This window comes from Homalodisca vitripennis, chromosome 7 (assembly GCF_021130785.1).
Source record: "Homalodisca vitripennis isolate AUS2020 chromosome 7, UT_GWSS_2.1, whole genome shotgun sequence".
Classification (NCBI taxonomy): domain Eukaryota; kingdom Metazoa; phylum Arthropoda; class Insecta; order Hemiptera; family Cicadellidae; genus Homalodisca; species Homalodisca vitripennis.
The window spans coordinates 125,483,090-125,507,872 of NC_060213.1; the positions used below are offsets into that span (position 1 = coordinate 125,483,090).

The 24,783-nt window shown below is 31.5% G+C and overlaps 2 protein-coding genes across 6 annotated transcripts in view; one reads left to right on the plus strand and one right to left on the minus strand.

The window, feature by feature from the left end:
- The first annotated feature begins 771 nt into the window (after positions 1-771).
- LOC124366265 (60S ribosomal protein L27) lies at positions 772-11,449 on the plus strand. Of its 2 annotated transcripts, none has more exons than XM_046822664.1 (4): positions 772-893; positions 1,423-1,650; positions 7,865-8,001; positions 11,361-11,449. In XM_046822664.1, exons 2-4 carry the CDS (start codon positions 1,432-1,434, stop codon positions 11,407-11,409), a joined length of 405 nt encoding a protein of 134 aa, XP_046678620.1. In that variant the 5' UTR covers positions 772-893; positions 1,423-1,431; the 3' UTR covers positions 11,410-11,449. The 2 variants fall into 2 exon arrangements, with proteins under 2 accessions (XP_046678620.1, XP_046678621.1); XM_046822665.1 differs by having other exon boundaries at positions 854-961.
- Positions 11,450-19,547: 8,098 nt separating this feature from the next.
- Positions 19,548-24,783, minus strand: part of LOC124366266 (E3 ubiquitin-protein ligase HECW2) — a 106,231-nt gene continuing 100,995 nt past the window's right edge. For 3 of the 4 annotated variants that reach the window (XM_046822666.1, XM_046822667.1, XM_046822670.1), the window contains 3 exons: positions 24,512-24,710; positions 23,678-23,876; positions 19,548-22,637 (listed from right to left, as the gene is read on the minus strand). In XM_046822666.1, the coding sequence (XP_046678622.1) occupies positions 22,526-22,637; positions 23,678-23,876; positions 24,512-24,710 (510 nt within the window). In that variant the 3' untranslated portion in view covers positions 19,548-22,525. The remainder of the gene's footprint in view (positions 22,638-23,677; positions 23,877-24,511; positions 24,711-24,783) is intronic. The other variant, XR_006922796.1, reaches the window with a different exon arrangement.

Below are 24,783 nucleotides of genomic sequence, written 5' to 3' on the forward strand. Positions count from 1 at the left end.
GAATTATATAAATAGTTAGATACATCAAAAAAATTATTTCGTGTCAAATGCAATTAGAAGTCTTGCTGAATTGTAGATCATTGGTAAACAGACTATTGGCTTTTAATATTATTAAAGATATGTTTGGCAAACGAAACGTAATAATGATGTTGTATTATATCAGAGATGCATAACGCCATTTTTTTTCTTGTTCAAAATGATGTTAAAATCTTTTAGCTGGCTTTTTTAGTAAGATATGTATTTGCAACAGATAAGTAAAAAAAAGAACAGGAATTTTCTCTCAGTGGAAGGAGATGTCCGTCTCAATATTCAAAATCAAAGGTTTCCCGTCGATGTTACCTAGCGTTCACGTCAAAAAGAAAAAGTATCAAAACTCTACTAATCTCTTGGCTACCTCCAATCGATCAATTATTTCTTTTAATTATAGCCCCTTTCTCGAACTTAATTGGAGATCACCATGAGCTCATAGTAATTAGGTGTCGCACACGAGACAAACATGATCAAAAATATAGAAACTCTTCAATTCTAGGCCTGTGTAAATAACATCAAGCTTGGTGATACTGTCCCTAGTACCTAGGTGGGTATTATCCTGCTTATTAGTACGATGGCCGGCATTAATAATCTTCGATTGAATACATAATTTTCATACACTAACAGATAATTGATTGAGATTAACTTTTATTGAAGGTGATGACTCTAGGGTGAACTTGAGATTATTACACATTTTTGTACATAAGAAATAACATTTTCTACGCAGTCAAGAAAACACTTCTTGATAAAGACAAAAAATAAATATACTTTAAATCTATTATGTTGGCAGCATCGTTCAGAGAGTGTTCTTCATTCCGGTACACTTGGGTAGTCTCTTTCCGGCTGGACGTAGCCTGTAGTAGGTAATGATATTTTATTTCAAGTAACTGTTTTTATCCTTGATCATCTATTATAATTGTTGATTATATAGGTACTAACACATATACAATACTTTTTAAATGGTTAAACGTTAAGGAAGTAGCTTATAAACGTGATTACAACCTACACTTCAATTATATGTTGATTTCCAATACACATACCTTTCGCCATCACAATCACATGTAGACTTCTTGTATTCAAATAGAGACAATTGTTTCGTTGGTAAATCTCTTGCATAAGACGCTATAGCTCATCATATATATCATTATTTTGTCTAAACTACTTCATTTTAGCATTTTGAGAAATGTGTAGCTAGGTGTTGGGATACTTAACCTCAATAATATGTTAATAGAATAAAATAGCCTATACCTATTAGATACAGAATTTATTACTTCAATAGCTTTACATTGTTTTAAATTAAATTGAGATTATATGTACTGTTTGATTGTAGATGTTACGTAGTTGGATCTTCAGTCAATAGGTCTAGACTAAATCTCTTTATTGACATTGCAGGATCCCACCATGGGGAAGATTATGAAACCCAACAAAGTGGTGCTCGTTTTGAGCGGGCGTTACGCGGGCAAAAAAGCAGTCATTGTGAAGAATTTCGATGAAGGTACATCAGATAAGCAATATGGCCATGCCCTAGTTGCTGGTATTGATAGGTATCCGAGGAAAGTACACAAACGGATGGGGAAAAAGAAGATTCACAAAAGGTCTAAAATAAAGCCATTCCTTAAGGTAAGTTAATGTTTCACTTTTCTTCTAAATGTGCATCTGTATATTGTAATATATTAAATGCTGTCATGTAAATATTTTTATATGAAATTCTCTACAATACAAGTAAAAAATTTTTTACTAAATTTGGATTGAAAACGTGTTAAAAATATAACCAAGAAAAGAACCACTTTAATTATCTGTCTGAGTAGAGTACGTTAACCCTTTTACTGCCGGACACCTTTTTTTTAGTTTGTTGAAAAATGCCGGGCTGAAATTGACTAAAATGTAATGATTTTTTTAAAAAATCATGGATTCATTATTTTTTATCATAAATTGATAAACTTTATCTTGTTTTTTTCCTTATAAGTTGTAATTTGCTACAAAAAATAATTTAAACATTTTCTGTCCTTAAAAAATATATATATTATGTCATGAAAACAAAAATTTTAAATAAATAAAAATTATTTTTTGAGTTTGCACTTTAACAACTATATTTAAATATTAAACCACCACCATAATTATAATTTTTTATTGTATAGTAATTATATATAAACATTCCCAAAAAGTTTTAGGAACATACCTTGAAAAATACTGAAGCTGTGATGAATTTTTGAAATTGGTGCAATATCCTCGAATTTCAAGATAACACGTTTATTGATACATAACTTTACACTATATCGCTTTATAATACATAAATCACTTTATAATACATAAATCACTGTCCATTGATATGAAAATATAATACATAATAGAAAATTAAAGTTAAAAGACACTTTGATCAATATTTACAAAAATATATATACATTTTTAGGTTCATAGGCCTGCTGATTAGCACTTGTGTTCCCCAAAACTTGTGGGATGAACACCTTTTTTACAGTTTTTGCAGACAGTCCTGGTTCTCTTCCTCTTCCCTCCAGTACTCATTTTATTAATCGTAAAAATATGTAGATTTACAAATATAAATGTCAAATAAAGTGTAAAACACGAAACAAGTGGAACTCACAACTAATGAGATCGACCATAACCTCATCAAACCAAACTCGAGTTATAACCAAAGAAGTTCAGTAACAAAAATGGCTTCCATAGATTATAAAACCTGTTTTCTGTGTGTTGTCCATATAGTAATGAATAACACAGCTGAATTTCGATGCATTTGGACAACATTGAAAACCAGTATAAAACAAATACGAGACGGCTTTTATAGCGCACGTTGGCGATTTTCGCACAAACGGCAGCGTGCGCAATCGCGCACGTCGGCAGTAAAAGGGTTAAGAGGGCCCAGGTTTTGTATGGCTTACTATAAAGATAGATATGAAATAACAGAACTATCAATAATATTGTCTCCATATATGAAAAATATATATTTAAAACAAATAATTTAATATCTAGGCAGTGTACAGTCGGCAGATTATTTGCTACAGTATAATAAGTGGCCACCACGACAATCGAATCAGCGATACTCATGATTATCTAATAATTAGTATTTAAGAGTAATTAATCCTCAGTGTAACTAAAGAAACCAAATATTGGTGTGATGAGAAAAACTGTTGAAGAATTGTAGCCTCAGGATAATACCAAAGTACCCAATAATTATATTGTGTATTTTAAATAACTAGTTTATAATTTATTTATCAAGTTGAATATAGCATTATAGTGTGTTAGTTATAATTTAGTATTATATTGATGCCTTTCGGCCATTATTGCATTAAGAATGGAAAATAACCAACAAAATTTTGTCGAACAACACTTGTAGGGTTAAGGATCAGGGGCATCACGTGATCTGGGATTCGACTTTTGCAAGCTCGAGTTAATTTTTTTTCTAAAAGAGCAAGCAGTGCGCAGCGGGCAGGCATCGTTGACAGGATTAACAAGCTGTCACACATTTAATCTTTCAAAATATACCTAGTAAAAAGTGTATAAATGTTGTACTGTTTTGTTTGTTACATTTTATAAATACACATAGGCTAGCTTAGACAGTTTTTGTCTTCATTATAAAATCGTTACTTTTTTAGGTATAAAAACAGTTGAACATACTATAATTTTAAATATCTATAACCTAATTCTGAAAGACATTTTAATTTTGGTGATACTAATTTTTTTAATTTAAATAGTCATGAATATTGATGATTCAATTGTAATGGTGGCCGCTTATTATACTGCAGCCTGTTTATATTTAGCCTTTATGGTTGTCATTGATAAAACTAAATAGCTATAAAGTTGCAATGCTACAGAAATTAAATCTAGACAATTTTTTTTATTTTTTTTCATCAAAATTATATTGGGTAGAAATGTTTTAAATTAGTTCATGTGCACATTTCTGGCATATTTCTTCAAATAACCTGTTTAACACATTTTTACCAAACAGATTTTTAAAAAGTAATAGGGTATCAGACAATTTCTGGTTTGCATTTTCAAATCAATAAATTATACTAGAGGCGTCCGGAAAGTAATTCACGTTATAAATTGGGGGGGGGCCAAACTTTTTTATTGTATTTGTACGTTAAAGATGTATATTTCTTCTACTGCCATGTGTCAATTTAAAAGGCTATACAGGTTATTCCGAGCAACAGGTTCTTGTTTGCAAAAGGTAGCAATCTATGAGATGGATTCCACTCTGTCCCTATCTACTATTTGTTGGGCTATGCAAGTTGGTAAATGTATACATATGTACGTTTTATAAATATAAAAAGATAACAAGCACTCTCGTGATCTGAGCTTGAATTTAGATACTCTCGGGGGTATTTTCGTTTTGTCGCCAGAAATGCGGGAGGAATGTGTGAGATTATCCAACATAATCTGGTCTCGGAAAAGTATGCAATTTTTGTGGATCGTCATAATGAAATGTCGTTATCACAGTACCCCGAATGAAATCTATTCTTTCTAATAATGTAGTTTTTTAGATGTCCGGAAAGAAAACCCACCAAAAATAGTGGCCTTCGGATTATAACAGTACCTAAATTTTTAGCCATACTTCATCATATTGTAATGGAATTGTAGACAAAATAAGTCATTGGCCTATATAATGGGCCAAATGTAGAAACACCAATGTTGAAGGTTTTTCAAAGAAGGGTAACTGTTAAAGTATCAACCACAACTGTTACATTTGGTTTTACCTCTGATGAGGAGAAATCGCTTCAAGTTGTGGTCACATTAATGCATCAGTACTGGCAGCTTTGTGCATTAACAAGGCAGTCATCAACCATGCTACAAACACACATGTAATTATGTGTGGTCTCTCTGTGAAGAATTCACTTTAGTAAACGACTTTTTATCTCATGTTATATATTATTGGAATTTTTACAAATGCAATTAATTTTATTCATTCCAGTCTGAAAATATATATCTTCTTTCCATTTTTATAGTAATTTCCAGCAAAAACATTTACTGTTAGGCTAAAAGCGTTGTTACATGTTTCTTTTTTTTATCGATTAAAGGTTTGAGAAATCTCATGTATCATTATAGTTATTTTGTGGGTGTAGAAATAATTTAGTAGTGCACATGTACTTTAATTACAGTTGAAATGATTACAACTGGAGTACAGTATAGCCTAATTATACTTCCACCATTCGCTGTCTGCTACCGCCCTGCTGGCATCATCTGAAAAATGTTTCTGATTATCATTGTCTTCATTTTTTCCCCAAGAACTTCTAAACTTTTACCAAATCTGTAAAAAATGATTTATGGAAATGTTTTTCATTTATAGGCTATTGTATATTTCTATAAGTCCACTACAATATTATTTGTACTTTATTTTTATCACTATGTGATATAGTTATTATCTAATAATCAGTACTCAGATAGGCCTAGCTTTGTACGAGTTTTTAATGTAAAATCCCTCCACTTCTATTTACATTTCTACACGATTGCCATCAATATTAACCCTTTTACTGCCGACGTCCGACATATCGGACGTCGGCATTTTTTTTCCGAAAACGCCAACGTCCGATATGTCGGACGTCTGTTTTTTTTATTGTTACTGGCTACTGTTATGTTCAGATGCCGAAATATTCGGTATTTTGGTTGTTTAGGAGGAAAGGATAATGAAAGAAGCCATTTGAAGAACTTTGGATTTCTATTTTCGTCGTCTTTGACTAGAATTGACGAACTACCTAGACAGCTGTCAAAACCAGATGATCTGGTTAGATTACTGAAATCTTCGTTCATTGTTGTTGTTTACAATGTTATCGAAAGTTTTTTGAAGTGTTACTTTTGTTGATCAAGGATAAAATGAGTAAAAGAGTTACATCTAACTCTCCTGTGAGTGAGGGAACAATAATTAACAGTCTAATCGATGGTGGTGTACAAGTGCAAGACGAACTGAGTGACGATTTCCTTCAGAATTTGTCAGATTCAGATGCTGAGAACGATTCTGATATTAGTGTTAGGGCTATTGATGACAATCAAAGTGATGTGGATGACACTGATGACGATCCTGACTTTATCTTACCATCAGATAATGAGGAGTTATTAGATAGTGAGGGGGATGTGGCACAGATAAGTTTACCTTCAACTTCCACTGGTAGGCCTAGAGGAGGCCTAACAGTTTTGGGAAAATCCTCATGGTGCAGCTATGTTTCAAGGTAGCACCTTCAAATTTGGTATATGTTCTAAGCAATTGCTCTAGTTTATAATGATATCATGCTCAAAATTTTAGTATAATTTTAAAAATAAATTATCAGATGCCAAACACAATTTTTATTTTTTTATTTATTTTTTATTTACATAATTTTTAAAATTAAATAATGAGTTTGTTTCAAATTAAAATTTCTTTTTATTATTTAAAAAACAGCATTTAAATACGAGTAAATAAAGTAAAAATTCATGCAAATCTAATGAAAAATAAAAAAGGTACAGCATTTTTTGTAAATGAATGCACAACAGCGATTTTCCCCCTTGGCAATTTTGACTGGTACGATAAAAAAATGGCCGGCAGTAAAAGGGTTAAGACACTTTCCCTATCTATAAACAACCTTTTGTATACTGTCGCCATAGAAGATTGCCACCTGATTTAACAGCAATTTCAAAGCAATCATTTTGACACAATTGTTGCGGCGCTGACTTTCAGCTTTCTTCTTCTGGTGAACAAACAAGTCATAGTCAATGGAGGCTTTTTGGGGATTATCAAATTGTTCATAACAAAACAACTTGAGAAAAATCTTCTAATAATGAAGACTTGTTAAACGTCTTCATTTTCACTTGCTTCAAGTTGTTGGTGACCATTGAGGGTCCACTCCATTCTTCATCATGAACATGTTTTTGGTCATCTTTTAAAGCTTTTACAATTTGAATGCCATGCCATCACTCATAATATTTATCTATAAATTTCATGGTACCAATGGTGAATTTCTAATATTTTTCACGTCTTTGGTGCCAAGGAAACAAATAACTTTAAAGATACTTACTTCAAAGCCGGTGGTATTCTCAGTTGACGAGGACATTTGCAATATGCATTGACATATGAAAAAACTATCCGTTTCAGTCGTAACTGTTTCTGAGGCTTGCTATCAGATGAAGGTAGACAGTGTGCAAGCGCAGGACACTAACCACAGTGCTGCATCGGTGGAATTTTAAAATGGCACTTACTTTTTTTTTAAACACGCCTTGTAATTTACTCAATTTTTCTTACAATAACGTCTATGGACACCCTTCATCACCACCACCCCTCCCTCCCAACAACCTCCAAAAATAACCATTCCACCTGAGTTACAATATATATTTTAAGTATCTCCAGATAAGTGAGTTTATTTTTATTAACAAAATAATAAAACTAAAAACCTTGTAAAATTACACTTATCATTCTTCCCTAAAATTATACTCATTATTCTTTCCCTTAAAATCTGAGAATATATTATTTACTAATTTTAGGTAATTTTATTTTATAATGCTTTTTTATATGTAATAATTATATTGTTCTGTAATGCTTATATAATAAGTTTCTAATCGTTGTATTTTTATATATATATATATATAAAATACATGAGAATATATAGGAGCAAAAGCCCAGCTGTAGTATTATTTATCTTCAGCCATTAACACTTTAACTGATCAATAAGAATCCGCTTGTCTTTATGGTCAGTTTAAAAGATTTGATGTCTTCACGATTATTTTGTCGGACAAAGAGAAAGTGAAATGTACAACTGTATCGTGTTTCGTAAAAATACATAATGTTTTTTATTAAATTCGAGGCATATAAGAAATCTTTGCAGTTAACCTTATGCTGTTTTATTGGTTTTAGGTTATGAACTACAATCATCTGATGCCAACCAGGTACACATTAGATTTGGAAAATGAGAAAATTAACCATAAAGACCTGAAAGACCCGATGAAGAAGAAGAAACTGCGATTTAAAGTCAGAGTCAGGCTAGAAGACAAGTAAGTTTTTGTTTTTTTGTGCACAAAGTATGTAAATTTATAAGAAATCTTTTGAGTTAGCTATAGAACAGTGTGCACAGAGTCATCACATTTGTTAGGTCTAGAATACATTTTAATGTGGGGATAGTTTACCACTTCAATTTTGAGAATTAAGATTAAAAATAGAACTTCCAAAAGTGTATAATTTTTTGCCAATTTTCTTAAATATCTTTTTCCGATTGGTTCATAGCTTGTTATTTTGTTAAGGAGAACGTAGGGTACTCTACAAGAAAGGATAAAAGAAGAATTGTGGCACAGCAACCTTACAAGCATGTGTTGGATTGCCTGGCGATTTCGGCAAACTCAAATTGTTTTTATTTATCTATAACCATTTTATTCGCTCAGTAATATTGTTAGTTTTGAGAGTGCATTGTAGTTAATTATTACCAAGCTCGTGGTTTTATGGACAGTATTTATTTTATTTTGGCAATTCCTATTATCAGATGAGCTAGGTGTTTACTTTCTAACGTATTAAATCTTATGTACCTGGTTTGAGTTTGTTTTAACTCTAGAACTGGCAAGGCATTGTTTTAATCTTGGCAAGGTCTATTTTAAAACATTCATTAAAAATTTAATTTTCTTACCTAGCCCATTATGTTGCTAACTATTTTATTCACAAAGAAATGCTCTCTCGTATTGTATCATAATTATAATAACTATTTCGGCACATATTCCTTACGTATACAACAACAAAATTTGTGTTATTGAACTAGAATTCCAAGTACCTAGCTAGCTCTTTGAAAAGAAATAAATATTTTATATCATGTACGAAAGATAGTATAAACTTTTATTCTTAAGAATCACAAATGTAATTAATGCCAGTCCATATATAAAAGTACTTTCAAAATTATTAAAAATTACCCAATTTCCAAAAAGTGTGAATTTTTTACAAAGTTCAAAAGTAATTATTATCATATTTATTATTTATACGTTGAAATTTGAAGAAAATTAGGTAATTCACAACTTATAATGGCTTTACCGAGTAAATAAGTATTTTTTTAATATTTTATATTTACTGCTGAATCAGAACTTGGAATTATTTTTTTAGAGAAAACAATACTTGATTAATGAAGCCAGAAAAAGAACTATTAAACGTTCATAATTGATGTTGCCATGATGATTAATTGTGATTTTTTACCATTTAGTTTATATTTCTTATAAAGTTGTCTGTTTATGTAAACCGTATATGAAAAGGTTGGGTTGACTCCTATGAAATAATAACACTTTGTATAAACTGGTAAACAATATGTGTGTTTATTGAGTACAATTGATAGGCTGTTCGAATATTACAAAGTAAACAAAACAAACTGTCTTCATAATACCAATCTTCGTTGCTAGGCACCAAACTATGTGGAACTATTGCCATAACCTCAAATATCTTCCTGAATGCAGTGATATATAGAGATTGTATCAAAAGTTACTTTAAAATGCGAATAAATACTATATTTAGAAAATCTAGTTCATAAGATTCGAGAGAACGCCCACAAAGGACTCAACACTAGCCAGTTCTAGGGTTAAATTTGACATGAGAATTAGTTGTTAGCATTTATGTATGTCTCACGGAGTATAAAGACTGGTCTTAAAACTAGGCCAGACCAGTTCTTACACAATAGTGAGAGGGAATGTTAACCCCTTAAATGCCAACGTCTAATTTTACCGTATGTCCAAAATTATTTGAAAAGTTCCGATGTCCAATTTGATTGGATGTTCGGGTGGAAAATCCCTACAAATAGAAAACTTTATATTTTTAAACTAATATCATATTAAATTGTTCATGAAGAACTGTTCTTTTAAAAATAAATTGTTATAGTACACTTCCGATCAATTGACTTTATCGAAAATCGATCTAGAAGGCACCAACATATCTGTCAAGAGATTGTGATGCATATTTCTCAGTGCGTTGTTTATCTTGTACTATGTTGTTGTTTGAAGTTTTTCAAGATTTATAGACAATTTTGAATGCTCTTTCCAGTGATATGGACAAAGAAAAAGATGTAAATTTCTGTTGTAATGATAATTTGGTTGAAAAATGAAATTTATAAATAAATTCTGTAATTATTTTGGTAAGTCCATTTTTGGTATTCCTAAATTTAATTCTATAGTAACTTTGTTATTTTATGTTAATTGGGTGGAGTTTTCAGAGAGAAAAAATATGTTGATAGCTTATTAAATAAATAATCAAACTGAATTTTTACTGGAACCTTGCAAAATGCCTTCCAAAGTGCACTTTTAGATACTTGGCACTCAAAGGGTTAAAACCGTAGTTTCCTAATTAAATAGATTAAGTGAATAATCTCTCTCTCTCTTCTGGATCTTCATAAATATAACAAATGTCTCGTGGAATCTTTATTTCTTTGGATTGTATATGTCTGAGAGTTTGCTCAGTATGTTGTAATCTTTGTCATATTCTCCAGAACACCTACAGTCTCTTCATACCATTCACTGTATTTCCTTCATTCCTAATTAATTTTCCAGAAGAGTGAACATTTTTATAATAAACATTGCTTACAATGTAACGTGTGTTAAGTACTTGTGTGCACCATACTGGCCCGCAGCAGACGTCTGCTTGTGGGATTCCTCAAGGTGCTACAGTAACGGTTGTTGTCGTCTCGTGAGCCTTGCGCAAGGTTTGCTTTGTACGGCAGCAACCAACACTCGTCATTCTGGTCAATGTAGCTTATTTTCATGTAACACATTACGCAAACTTATTGAAGTAGTGGCACAGTGTTTTAGAGTACCTGTTAATGTTTTTTCTGAAACTTATTTTAACTACAACCAATGCTCAAAATGTAACATAATTTTCCTCACAGAAGAACAGAGAAATTTGTTTTGTTCGTATTCTTTAATGCTTCAACAATTATGCAAAACAAAATTTTCTGCTATTCGCTCCTGAATTCTGTTTTATACCCAACAAAAAAGTTTCAAAATAATCATTTGATCCCAAATTGTAAGACATCTTCAGAAATTGCACGTTCTAGTGGAGAATTGTATTACTAATACTACAATATACTTAAAATTACGTAGTAGCCATTACGTTGTAAAATTAGCTATCGTTCAATCCGCTAAAATTAAAAACATTGTTTTCATAAAATTATCTGACCCCATTTGGGAGTTTTTTATTTCTGTAAAATTATGTGATGCACACTCAGAAGTATTATTTTAAAATATTGAAATCTAAGGCCCAGTATTGATTCAACACCACAAGCACTACACTGTAAACTACACCATTTATTTTCTTCTTTGTGTTGTTTGGTATTTGTCTTGTTTTCTTTCTTTGATGTTTTAATTTATGTTTCTAATTTATTGTGTTTTTGTTGCAGATACAAAACAGGCAAGAACAAGTGGTTTTTCCAGAAGTTAAGATTTTAATCGCCTTGTTATCGTGTCTTAATAAAAAATGTAAAATCTATTGAGTTTTTTCTTTTTAGCCCTTACAATCCCTATCACATAGTACGATGTTCTTCACATTAGATCAATCGATATTTTGTGTAGACCACAATTTCTTTATTTCTCACGGTATTCATTTTAGACCAGTTAGTGATTGTGGTTCTCATTTCTACATTGGTTGGAATATTTGATTGAAAATGAGTAATATGGAACTGAGTTATTCAAAAACAATTATGCTGTAGAAATTATACTTAATTTATAATTATAAACAAATCCTCCAATAATTATGAAATTTTATTTTTGTGGGGCCTTTAAGTTCAAGGAACACATCAGACCCACATAATTGAACCACTTTGGTTCCAGCTTATGTCGGTCTGATGTGTTCCTTGAACACAAAAGGCCTCACATAAATTGAATTTCATAATTATTGGAGTGTTTGTTTACAAGTATTTGATTCCAATAAGACTTGACTAATGGTTCGACTTCGAACGCACAGTTTAACCTTGATTGTCTCTATCTATGGTTTATCTAGATGAGGTTACAGATTTAAAGGAGTCGAATGTTTTCAGAAAATGTAAAAATTTTAATGCAAAGTTTTTGACAAAAAGTTAACAATATTCCTTTTTATTTGTTTACTCTAAAACATTAATTTTTACAAAACAATATTAATGGCTCTATTTTACTGTTATATAAATTCCTATTGTGTTTTATTTTATTTGAATTTTATCCAAATCACTTTTGGTCCCAATTCATCAGGATCAACTAGGTTTGTACTATCAAAGAACATTTAAAGTGACAATAAGTTTGGTACCTATTGTGAAATTTAAATAAAATATTAACTGAGAGAGTATATTTTTAATTGGTCTTGTGTTTCACAGTGAATTTGCATAGGATATTAGTTGTTAATGTGTACATTACTAATTAATATTTTGTGTAGAAACAAAATAATTCCTATGCAAATGTATCTACTAGACTTATTGAAGTGAAAACTTCTTTAGGCGCGTTGAGCGTTTTGGTAGAGGGTAAAATCCTCGGTTCGCGTCACCGACATGCTAATGATACTAACCTGCATGAAAAAGTCAGTCTCGCTGTGTTTTTTAACCGTAGACTTGGCCGCGGACTACTAACCTGCATGAAAAAGTCAGTCTCGCTGTGTTTAAAACTGTCCCGGCGGAGTATGAAAACAGACTGCGAAAATCAGTGACCTTTACGGCTTCCTCTCGCGATTTAAAAGTGAAGCCAATGTCGTACAATTCTGTAAGATGTGTCAAATTAAAGCTCTTAATATTGGCAATCTATTGGTTACATTTTTAAATATTAAAAAAATTTCGAAATAATTTTGATTATTGTTTACATTTTACATAGCGTTTACAATGACAACAAAAAAGTAGTAAGCGAGGATTTTTTTTATTTTTTGGTCAGACAAAATTTGTCAGCGAGAAAGTTGTGTGAAAATAGATGAATATTTTTTTTGTAATTTATCATTTTTTTATTGGAAGTTTAGTTTAGGCTGTAGTAGCGTATGAAGTGATGAGTGAACGTTTCTGCCGGAACTGTAGTTGGCGCATTGGCTCACTGATACCGTATTAACTCAATAAATTAGTTTATTGTGCAATAAAAATACCTTTACGAAAGAACCAAGTTAATTTAACTAATTTATTAGTTTTAAAAATATTGTGGGTTTAATTGTTATTGCAATTATATACTTTATCCGTAAGTAAAGTTAAATTGACCACGTGGGAAGTTCAAAAGTGAGTATGAAACATATTAATATTTTTATACAGATAAATGAATAATGAATATATTTTTAAACATTTTTAATAACGAATATTTGTATTTAAAATATATTCATTTTAATTTTTAATATTTAACCTCTTCATCATGAAAATGAGTATTATTACGGTATAAGATTTATCTTACTAGCGTGGTAAAATAATTTCTAGTCATTTGATAATATTTTTTCGTGGATTTTAAAATTGGAAAATTAAAAACGCGTCACATTTACAATTACAGATGTACTGCTACTATAACGTATTGTTAATTACTCTCAACTTCATAGTTCCGTTTTCACTTCTATCGGTAGTCCCACGACTGCTACTGTTTTTTTTTTTATTGGTTAAATTAGGCTAATATATCTGACAAAATACCCAACAAAAGACTAAATTTTTATTCATCAAATGGATTATGTTTTAGCATGAACTGCATAGGCCTAAATAATATGCACTAATTGTAGTATAGTACAAAGTGAATATTAAATTGTTGAAAATACACGGCCCTTCTAATAGGTACAATATTCAGTACCCTTCTGCTCCAGAGAAATTATAGTTCTGCAAACCTCTAGGATTTAGAATCAAGAACTGTGTTGACTTTTAAGTAACCAATCATTTAGTAAATAATAGAAATAGATGAAGTTAAAAAATTGTCAAATTTGTTACTTGTATTTTTGGTCACTTTGATTCTATTTGGTCAATCTGTTTCCTTGTATTCTTAGGGGTTTTATTTATTTTCAAATAAAATAGGAAAAGTAATGTGTTGTATGCCATTTAAAAAATTGTGTGTGTCCAATGTTAAACCCTGTCCAGGCTAAAGCATTCTCAGTTGTTATTCTGTGGCTTATAGGTTAGCTTATCCAATTTACCTCATATTGACAATAAAAAGTAATTTATTTGGTTAAAAATGGAGACATCTTATTATAGTATGTTGTGCTTAGTACATTTTGTTAAAACTAAGTTTTATTAATATATAGCCTAAACTACATTATTATTTAAAACTTAGTATTAATTTTAATTACATTATCTAATGTGGTATATGTATAAAAATAGTAATGACGAGTTTATGTTAACTGTTTTAAAGTAAATTACAAAATATTGATTTTTAATAGTGGTTCTTAGTGAAAATTTCATTTTCTTATTCATTCTCAAATGCAAAATGAATGAATGCAAGTTTTCTGTTCAAAAATATTTTTTTTAATTTTCCTAAAAAAAACTTCAGTTTGGAAAGTTAATTATTTCATAGTACGGAAACTAAATTAAGACTGGACATTACTTTTGATTATGTATCTGTCTATGAGAATGTACATTGTATTTAATACTAAAATCTTGCCACTTGAAACATGGCTGGTTGTGCGCTGTCTAGCGTAAAATAAGGGAAACTGCAATTTAAATAATACAGAACACAATTAAACGTAGGCTATATTGAGAAACCCCTAGTAATAATAAAAAGTACTCAACATTTAAAATTTAATTCATAAAAATGAAGCAATTACTTTAACATAAAACCTCTGATTAAAAGATTTAGTATATTAGCACTATTTATTCTTTATAGAACAGAACTAGCTTGACCAAAAAAATTTCTGCCACATAATCTTCATATAAATTCATGCTATATTCTATGAAAAATCAAAGATGTATGTTAATTGAGAAAAGGGCAAGAGATAATTTCTCGTCAAAGTAGGCCAATGGGCTCATTAAAAATTATTGTTCTCATTTTGAAAATAAAAAATTATGTTACAAAACGTTATTAGAATATAATGCTGACCTTTCTTTATTCAGATGTGAAAAGAAAATTATATTTTAATATTGTTTTTGTTACTTTCATATCTTCTACGAGGATTGGTTGAATAGAACCAATAGTGGCTAGGAATGATGCTTATGGTACCCCAGTAAGAAGAAATGCATAACTAGGTTATGCGAAAGAAAAGTGTTACACAAAGATTATTTTGAAGGCATCTTTTGTAACATTTGCATCTAATAGAACTACAATAATGGGAAGGTCTGGGTTGTTACTGGTTGCTCTATTAGGCTTAGGCTATGTGAGACCCGTTTAAAGAGCATTGCAAACAGATCTCTGTTCCTTTGACTGGAACAGAACTGTACTGCCTGTGCTAATTTAGTTTTTAACAGCATCTGACCACGGTCTTGTGCTGTTAATGCAGAGTCTGAAATATGAACTGGAGCAAACTCAACATTCATATTGAATCAACCCTTCCCACCATGGCTACTTATACAGGTATGTAGAAAACTCGGTTTCTCCACAGTGCTTTGGGTCATGTCTAAAACATTGTAGTGCACTCAATTTTGTGCATCTCATGAAACAAATTAGAATACCTCTTCATAAAGAGAACACTATATTTTGTAGTCTAAGTGTCTCTGATGTCGACACAATGCAAAGAGTTCGTTTTGAGCTTCTTCGTCGCTGACTTTTTTTTGGATTTCTTCAAACGAACATGACTCCAGATTCTAGAAGTCGGATTTCAGACACTGTACAAAAGGAAGGTAAACTGGAGCAAATTCTAGAAGTCGGATTTCAGACACAGTACAAAAGGAAGGTGAACTGGAGCAAATTCAACAGTCACATGGTAACCTTTCAATACCATGATGGAAAAGGGCAGGGAATATGTCATTCTTGCTGGGCGACTTAAATGGATTAAAACTGTCAATGCCTGACTTAAACATGAACTATGTGCCCAACTTAAAAGTTATATTTACTAAAGTATATACAGCGGAGAAGTATACTTAAAATTACCAATCATGACACAGTTTTACTGTTCGCATTAAAAGATATTTTACAGTAAAACTAATAAACTTAATTGGTGTGTCATTTAATTTGGAGCACCATAAAACACAAAATTGAAATGAATATGCTAGCAATTATGAAATTAAATTAAACAAAAACTGCCTTTATTAGAGAGGCGGAAGTAGGGCTTTTCTCTAATTTGGTATGAATTATAAACAAGTGAACCTTATCGTAAGTGTTGTATTGCCCACAGACATGCAAGCCATAATTACCATCTCTCAAAAGAACAATTCTGCATCTCGTGCAGGTCAATTCTTCATAATCTGTAATGGACAATTTTTAAAATATTCAACTTTTCTATTAATTTTTTATTTGGCCTTATTATATTACAAACTATTTTTAATGAGGAGAGGTTGATCCTCTTTTAAGCCTTATTCTGCCCGTCCTCATGGGCTACTGGCCTTTGTGAGGATCTTACAAACAGGATAAGGGGGGAAAGTTGATACAGTACAAGGTCGATGGTACTGATAAAAAAGTCCTATAGTCACAGATAGGATTTGAAACTGTAATTCTGTAACACAGGTATGAAGTCCGACGCCTGAAACTATCTGCTATCAACTCTCCAACTGAATGAAACATTTTCTTAAAAAAAAATACTGCTTTTATAGTAAAAAAATGAATATGAAAAGCCAAAACTGATCTCATTTGCTAAATTTTTAATTATCTGTATATTAATGAACATCTGTAATTTCACATGACTGAAGTCATGTTAGATGTAAAAGTGTGGAGTTGCATAAAGCCAATACATGTATGTCTAGACTGCTAAAAGGATAGTCCAGTATATATGTACACTAATAAATGGATTCTAATAGGCTATACTGTATATTATAAAATGTACAACCATGTTGAAGCGTTACAAGATTTATAAACATAACTAGCTGTTTCCCACGGCTTCACATGCTTTTCGTAAGCGTTACCCGTGTATGTGCATTTCTGGCTCAAGTAAATTATATTTCCAACGCTGATGTAGAGTTTGCTTTGTTGCCACGATCAAGAAAATCTGTATATGTTTATAGCCATTGTACACGTACATGTGTTTTATTATAAAGTGGTCTAACACTCAAGCTTTAAGTTCAACCAGAAATTTATCTCCAAGACAAATTTACATCATAACTTAGCGTCTTCAAATAGTGTTTGGCTATTAAATATTCTTAACTGTCTCGTAATTGCAGTTTATAATGTGCAGGCGCTTTGAAAACTATTGTCTTTGGCAATGCCACCTGGAGGTGAGTTACATCAATAGACATAGCATAGAAACCTTCTTCGTGGAAAAGTACATATACATACAAATTTTCGTAATGATCGGTCGTAATAGTTTACGATTCCATAAAGGACAAACACATAAACATTCATTTATATACATATCGATTACAGAAATTGATTCTAAGAATTTAACTTTTAAATACTTAAATTTTATTGTATTTATATCCAGTAAGAGGTATATAAAATGTAGAAAATAGGCTTATCTGGGTTGAGAAATATTGAAATATTTGTTTAATCAGAGTGCTTCTTATAAACCAGAAATCTAACATTCTATTTACAAAATCTGTGCATGTTTTTCCAACCCGTATGGTAGAAAATAACTGTAAAAAACTAAATTATAAATAATTTTTATATCTGGCCCTAAAAGGGTTAACTTTTTGTGCTCGAATGTCGTTGCTCAGCTACATTGCTTTTTTCACTGGCATTTGAATGTTGCATCTTTGGGAACAACGTGCACATCAGCTGTATTACATCAATACGGCTTTATTACAATGTGCAGATATTAATCTTACTTGTCAATTAAGTTAATAAGGGATGCCAATTTTCTTTTTTTGAAAAAAGAAATACTTTTTTACTGTAAAGTTGCATTGCTGCTTGACACATTTTTACAATATCCTGAGGAGCTGTTTTTATTAATCATGAATGCGTGTCATGTTTTCTGTTGAATAGTATTATAGTGTACATCAAAGCTAATTATTTACACTGCATAAACACACAACCTGGGTTTTCTTGAAATCGCTATAGGAATTTTGCCTAATAAATGCATTGTATTATCAGTCAGACTAGTTTTAGTGAATAAATGAGAGGCATTAAAAGGGTTAAAAAATATGAAATGATAATTTATTCCTCAAATTATATTTTTGTGTTTGATTAACTTAAAATCGACCCTCAGATACAAATAATGGTTATACGTATTACCATAAAACAAACTACATTTGATTTCACTGATTTATTTGCTGATTCTGATTTCATATTTATTCATATGACAGGTGGTTGGTTTTAAATATATCAAGATAAGAAAAATATTATCACAATTTTATCTCTTTTGATACCCTCCCATTCAAACTCCATCAAAACTAGCATGGCTCATGATTAATTTGTTTTTCTTGGGAAAAATTTCTCTTTTGTTTAAATAAAAAACTAGATTGTATGCTTATACAATGCTAATTGGCTGTCGGATCCTGGACTGATTATTTACTTTCGATAATTTGAGTTGATTTGAAATACTTTATTTTGTAGTTAAGAAAATCAAGTAGTATTTAATTATATATATTTAATTTAAAAACGTATGATAAGCTATGTCTGATGCAGTTTTTTTTCTTCTAAAAAATACCAAATCTTAGTATTAATCAATATATTTTCTCTTTAAATTGCTTTTCATACTCTTCATAGGTTTATGAGTTTTTAAGAAGTTTTAAAATAATTTAAGCTCAAAACTATGACTGTACAGCACATACATTAAGTGTTAAAAATGTACACCAAAATCAGTACATTTATAACATTACTTTAACTTTTGTTGGTCAATAAAAATGTAGTTTGTTTTCATTTTTATATGCTGTGACAATTTATACATAAACTTGTTTACAGTTTAACTGCAGACCTTTTGAATCACACATTTTGTGGTTTTTTTGTGTGCTTGTATTGCTGTTTTATGAGCTTTATTGTTAATGATCCATTAGAGAAAATAAAGTCGGTTCATTTATATGATCTACTCCATAAAATTCTTTTCTTAATTCCCTAAAAAATTAGTTAACTTTTTCTTGAAAAATTTTCTTTTTACAAATTAGATACTCAAGTTAGCAGCAATAAAATCATTGTCCTTAATATCCTGAAGCACATAGTTTTTTTTCTGTACAAGCAGGAAAATCTGTTACACTGTAGTAAAATCACAGGTCCCAAAAGAGAACCTTGAGGAATACCTTTAGTTGGATAAAACTGCAGATATTCTTCTTTGTTTGTTTTACAACTAGTTGAGTAACTGACAAAAACTTGTCCAACCTTCTTGTCTCGATCAAGAGATTCTTGATTTCATCTAGTCATGGATACCATTACTGAAGGAAACACGATTTTTCTGGATGTTTGCGATTGTTCAGTAATACAAACGCCATCGTTTTGTATCAATGAACGATGACAAATGTGCAGAAAAATCCTGTTTCCTTCATAATCCTTCCATCGTAAAAAACAAACTCAAAGAAAGAATACCATTTCTTGTAGAACAATTGAACAAATATTAAAACATTTGACTCTTAGTAATGATTACATGGAGAAAATAAAACACAATATGAATTTAATTAACACATGTTTAATTGCATAAAAACGCTTAGTGGTAGCAATCGTCACACGACGACAACTAGCCTATTGTCTGAGATTCCATCTACTGCTCTCTATGTTTGGAGGAATGAAACAACATGGAATATTGGTGTTTTATTAGAATATACTGTACTGTACTGTGTGCTCATCAACAGATATCGTTAACATTATATTCGTCTATCTAGTTTACTTTATTACGTTTTTTAACACGTTTATTACATTGTTTAAATATAAATAAACAACTGGAATAATAACTAGAATTATATTGCTGTAAACTAAAATTTTAAGTAAAGAAAAATCTGAAAGAATATTTAACAAGAAATCTGCTAAACCGAAATAACACTTTTGAAAATCAATTTCACTTACAACCAAGTACTCGATTTTTTTTAACAATAACGAAAGTTCCATTCATCCTCCCGACATCCAATCTCCAAACATAGACAGTGCACATCAAATTTGAAAGTAATTTAAACTTAAACTTTTCTATAAATTTATATTATTGGATAATAAATATAATATACATTCAACGTGATTAAATAAAGTCGAAATCACAATATACTTATAACGTAATGTAGTTACGATGACAATGATACAATATGAGGTGAAACACAAATATATAAATATACCATCTATGACTAGCATCAGAAACACGTGACTCATGAGAGCTTACAAAACAACAACAACAACATCGGAACAGCGGTGCACATCATATGTACAGATAATGTGCAGAGCGAGCAGGTAGTACATTCATACGAGCAGTGTTGGATCTCCAGCGGGTTTTCACGTACTTTTAATCACAGGCTTCTGAGAATCGTGATATTGAAGTGGCAGGGCTGTATCGTTTTTACGTTACTTGGCAAGAGACGTTTAGTTTGTTTACGTATCCACATATTCACTACGTACTCCACGTTTGGTCGTAGTGAAACAAATGAGGGTATTTTCAGCTGTGCAGAACACATTCAAACAGGAAATACATTGCAAGCTCTATGGACTTACTCCTTTTTGGCCACACTCAATATAGCTATGGAACAATTTTATTTTTATTTTCATGAAACGTAAAATCGGGAGACTCTGTGAAACGGTAATGATGATTTTACGGTGCACAAAGTGTACGTAATTCAATTGTTATAGGATAAAAATTTCTCATTTGTACTATATGAGATTGTATCAAGCTACTGGCGATGGGTGTTCAAAATAGGACTAAAATATTGAAATTCAATAATTTACTCCAGGAATTACACCTATGTCTCTGTATTTGCAGTGTCTGCACCATCATGCAACAGTGCAATGATTTAAAAACCTAGAACTACAAAATATATTGTAATCTAGGTGAAGACGTATTCTCATTGTCCATCAGATTCCAGATGCTAATATAAAGTCAACATTTACGTACGTTGAATCAACCTTTTTCACCATAGCTACGTTGTGTGTGGACGTAATCATTTGTAAATAATTTGCTTTTACGTCTAAACGCAGGAATAAACATGCTAAATTTAAATGTAAAGCTCTTTATTGTAGCTCTGCTGGTTAGTTTGTGGTTAACTTTCAAACTCAAACATCTATACTTTTCAGTTCAAGAGTAATCACTCAGATACGAAAAGTCTAGAGCAGCGGTAACACTGTTTGTGTTACCGACAATGATTTGTTCAATTCTGTAGCACGGAGCAGGAGACACATATAATGTGTGTAACTCCGACACGACTTCACTATGAATGAACTGCCCGCTCGAAACCTGTCCGATCAGGATACAAAACACAGAAAGCAAACATAGTTGACAATTGAATCTAGCCACCTAATGGACGAATTGTGCTTCATATGTATAAAAGCTAGGGCTACTGCTGAGCGAAGCGTGACTAGGCTTCATGTATATTTTCAAAAACCTTCAATTTCATCTAATTACCGCTAAGATTTCCGTAAAAGTTCAAAACGATCACTGAGCATTTTAAAAGCGTTCTATTTATCTTCTCTACACTATTTGAAAACTGTGCCCTTTTCAGGATATTTTAAATGCAACGTCTGAATGTTACAAAGTCCAAAGAAGAATTTACGGTGTTTAGCGAACGAATTACACGTTAACACCTTATCGAAAATTATAATAATCAACAATACTTTCAATATTTATTTTTACTATATAGTGAACCAATAAATCTGTTAATACGTATAACATTGATTTTCTACTAACCTCAAAACATTTGACACAATACATCAACAAATCTTTAACAACTCACATAATATCAATTTAATGAGCATTTTTACCAACCCTTATTGTATAAAACGTCTAAACTTAATTCGCCCACTTTACTTTAGTAGTTTAAAAATGAAATTTAATTTCTCTTAACATATTCGAGTCCCTAAAACATTTGATTGTTAAACAATCGCTCGTTCTTCAACATGAATGTGACGAATAAAGAAGTTGTTTATTGTTAAACAAAAGTGGGAAGGGGACCACGGATAACAATATCACTGACCACCACAGATTCGACTGACAACAATACACTGGCCTTAAATACATAATAGATATATAATATACAAATAAATTATGTACAGAATAGTGTCTTCAGTCAAGTAAAATATTTAAAAACAAAAAACAACCTTTGGCTACAAAATAAATAATAATTATTTAAAAACTAATAAAACTTTTTCCTTTTAATTTGATTTTTAAAAGAATACAACAGCACTTACTAGTATAATCAGTAGATACGAGTAATATTTTTAAGGTTGGAAACAGCTTACTGAGTAAGAGGAAACGCCGCATTATGACGAATTTAACTGACCCCATTATCCAGGAGGAACTGTAATAAAAATTAATGTCTTTAAGCATTACAACTGATTTTCATCAAAGAAAACTAAAGTGAGGGAATAAAAAGATTACTCGAACCCACCAAAAACTGAATGTAAAGCACGTGCATACTAAAACGTGCACATGCTCGGAACTAGAGTCGAGGTTCCACTACTCGATGCCGAAGGTGTTTGTTTCCTCGACGGCTAGCAGCAGCTTCTCGTAGAGTATCTCCGGAGTCGGGTACGGCGGCAGGTCTAGCCGGTTGAAGCAAGTGTGCGCTCTGCAACACGGACCAGACAATTTGTTGGTGAACACAATTAACAATAAATAAATCTTTACCAACTGTCTACAAAGACTTGTATAAAATAATTATCAAATTTCCTCTAAATTTACAGTTGTTTCAGTCACACGGACGCCATTTTGAAAAAGGAAATTTAAAATTTTTATGAGAAAATTACTTGCACCATAAAAAAATAAAATTAACTCAACTTCATGAGCTAAACTATGACTATGAGTTAGTTTTCTTAAAAACACTTTATTTTTTGTTAACATCCACATTAACATCCAATATATAATAAATACAATAATGTTTTATCAATCTACATTAATATTTAATCTAATGTGGTTGACTTTGTTTTTAGATTGCAGATGACGTTTTTCCTATCCCTTGTTCCACATAGTAAAAATAATGAATTTTGGTTATCACTTAAAATATCTGTCTATAAGTAGTCAACAGCCATAACCAAATTAAAGCACCAACTTCGATCAAATTTGGTTCAGAGTATAGTGATTATTCAAAACTTTAAATGTTTTAAACATCTAGATTATGCAAATTTTCCCCCACAAACATATCATGGCTTTTACAAAAATTCTTATAGAAAACTATTGTGTAGATTTTCAGATAGAAAATGTTTGGAAACGCAAACTTAAAGTTCACGCTTAGTGAAAGCGATTTTGTGCAAACAGTTTAAGATCAAATAGAAACTTTTAAATTTTAATTCAAGGTATTGTTTATTTCATCAGTGCCTGTTGGATTTCATATTTAGAGGTAGTTTTCTGTATTGTTACATTACAACAGAAACATTCTTTTCACTATGTCATTGCTGTAGATTGATTTTGAATCATGAGCCAGTATCAGCTTATGTGTATGTAAACTTGTCAAGTGCTTATGTTGTATTTTTTTTGCAAATTGCTTATAAAAACTTCTTAGGCGACCCTAAAGGGTTAGAAATATTTCAAGGGCTTGTATTTTGTGTATCGCTCTGTATCACTCTAGGTTACGATCTGATAAAGACTCTTCAATTCTGACTCCCTCCTCACCTGGGCAGACTGTTAGGCTTGCCCCACTTCTCCACACAGAACTTGCGGGGACCTGTAGAGCCGCGTAACGCTGCAAAACCCTCGTACGGAACACTTGACGTGCCCGTGACGAATTGCAGGAGCCTCAGCCGCTGTTCATTGGAAAACCGTTCCATGGCTGACCAGAACCACACGATCACTGGATGATTATCGTGATAACCTACAACAAAACAAATAACATTCATTGATGTCATTCAGGTATCACTTACAACATAAACAACTACTTAATCTATTAAATTAGTCCTTTACTATTATCTATTATCGTTTACCATTACTTATTGTTATATACTTATTAACATTATAATTTTGTATTGTATAATGTTAAGTTATTTAGATTTGAAGCGTTACTGCTAGCAAACTAATGTTAACCAGTGGTGTAACTATGTGGGGGTCAGAATCCCCCCCCAACAAGGCCTAAAAATAAAAAAAAATGTATAACAGCGATTTAACTTGCTTAAAATACAGCAGTTAAATATTTTATTTTTAATTAAGAATACACAAAATATATTCAAAATTAAATTGATTTCAAATGCCCTCCCTCAAAACCCAGCCCTAGTTACATCACTGATGTTTACTTTTGATTTAATGTGGAAAAATAGTGAATATACCATCTTGTCTATACTGAATTTGTTAAATATAAAAGTATAATGTAATAAAAATCTATTTGAAGGTCATAATTGAGAAATGTTAAAATTACAAAATACATTTATTTGACCCATTGCAATGTTAAAGTTGATAAATAATGATATACACAAGTCAACACAAAGCAGTAGCAGGGTGTATGTAACTACTGACCAGATCTGTACTCCGTGTGAGTCCGCCAGTCCGTAAGGTCTATCTCGGCGGTCCCAGCGATCACCAGCTCCAGCTCCCGAGCATCAAACACCGACACCAACCGAGGATCCACCACCTCGTAGAAACCTCGCACCAGGGACTCGGTCTGCTGGGAGACTCCTCGCTCTAATCTCCACCTCACCACCCTCTCCAGATACTCCTGCGACCACAGATAATGTGATTAAGGCATTGTGTTAAAAATCTGTTCAGCAACAGAGATTGGATGGAATTTA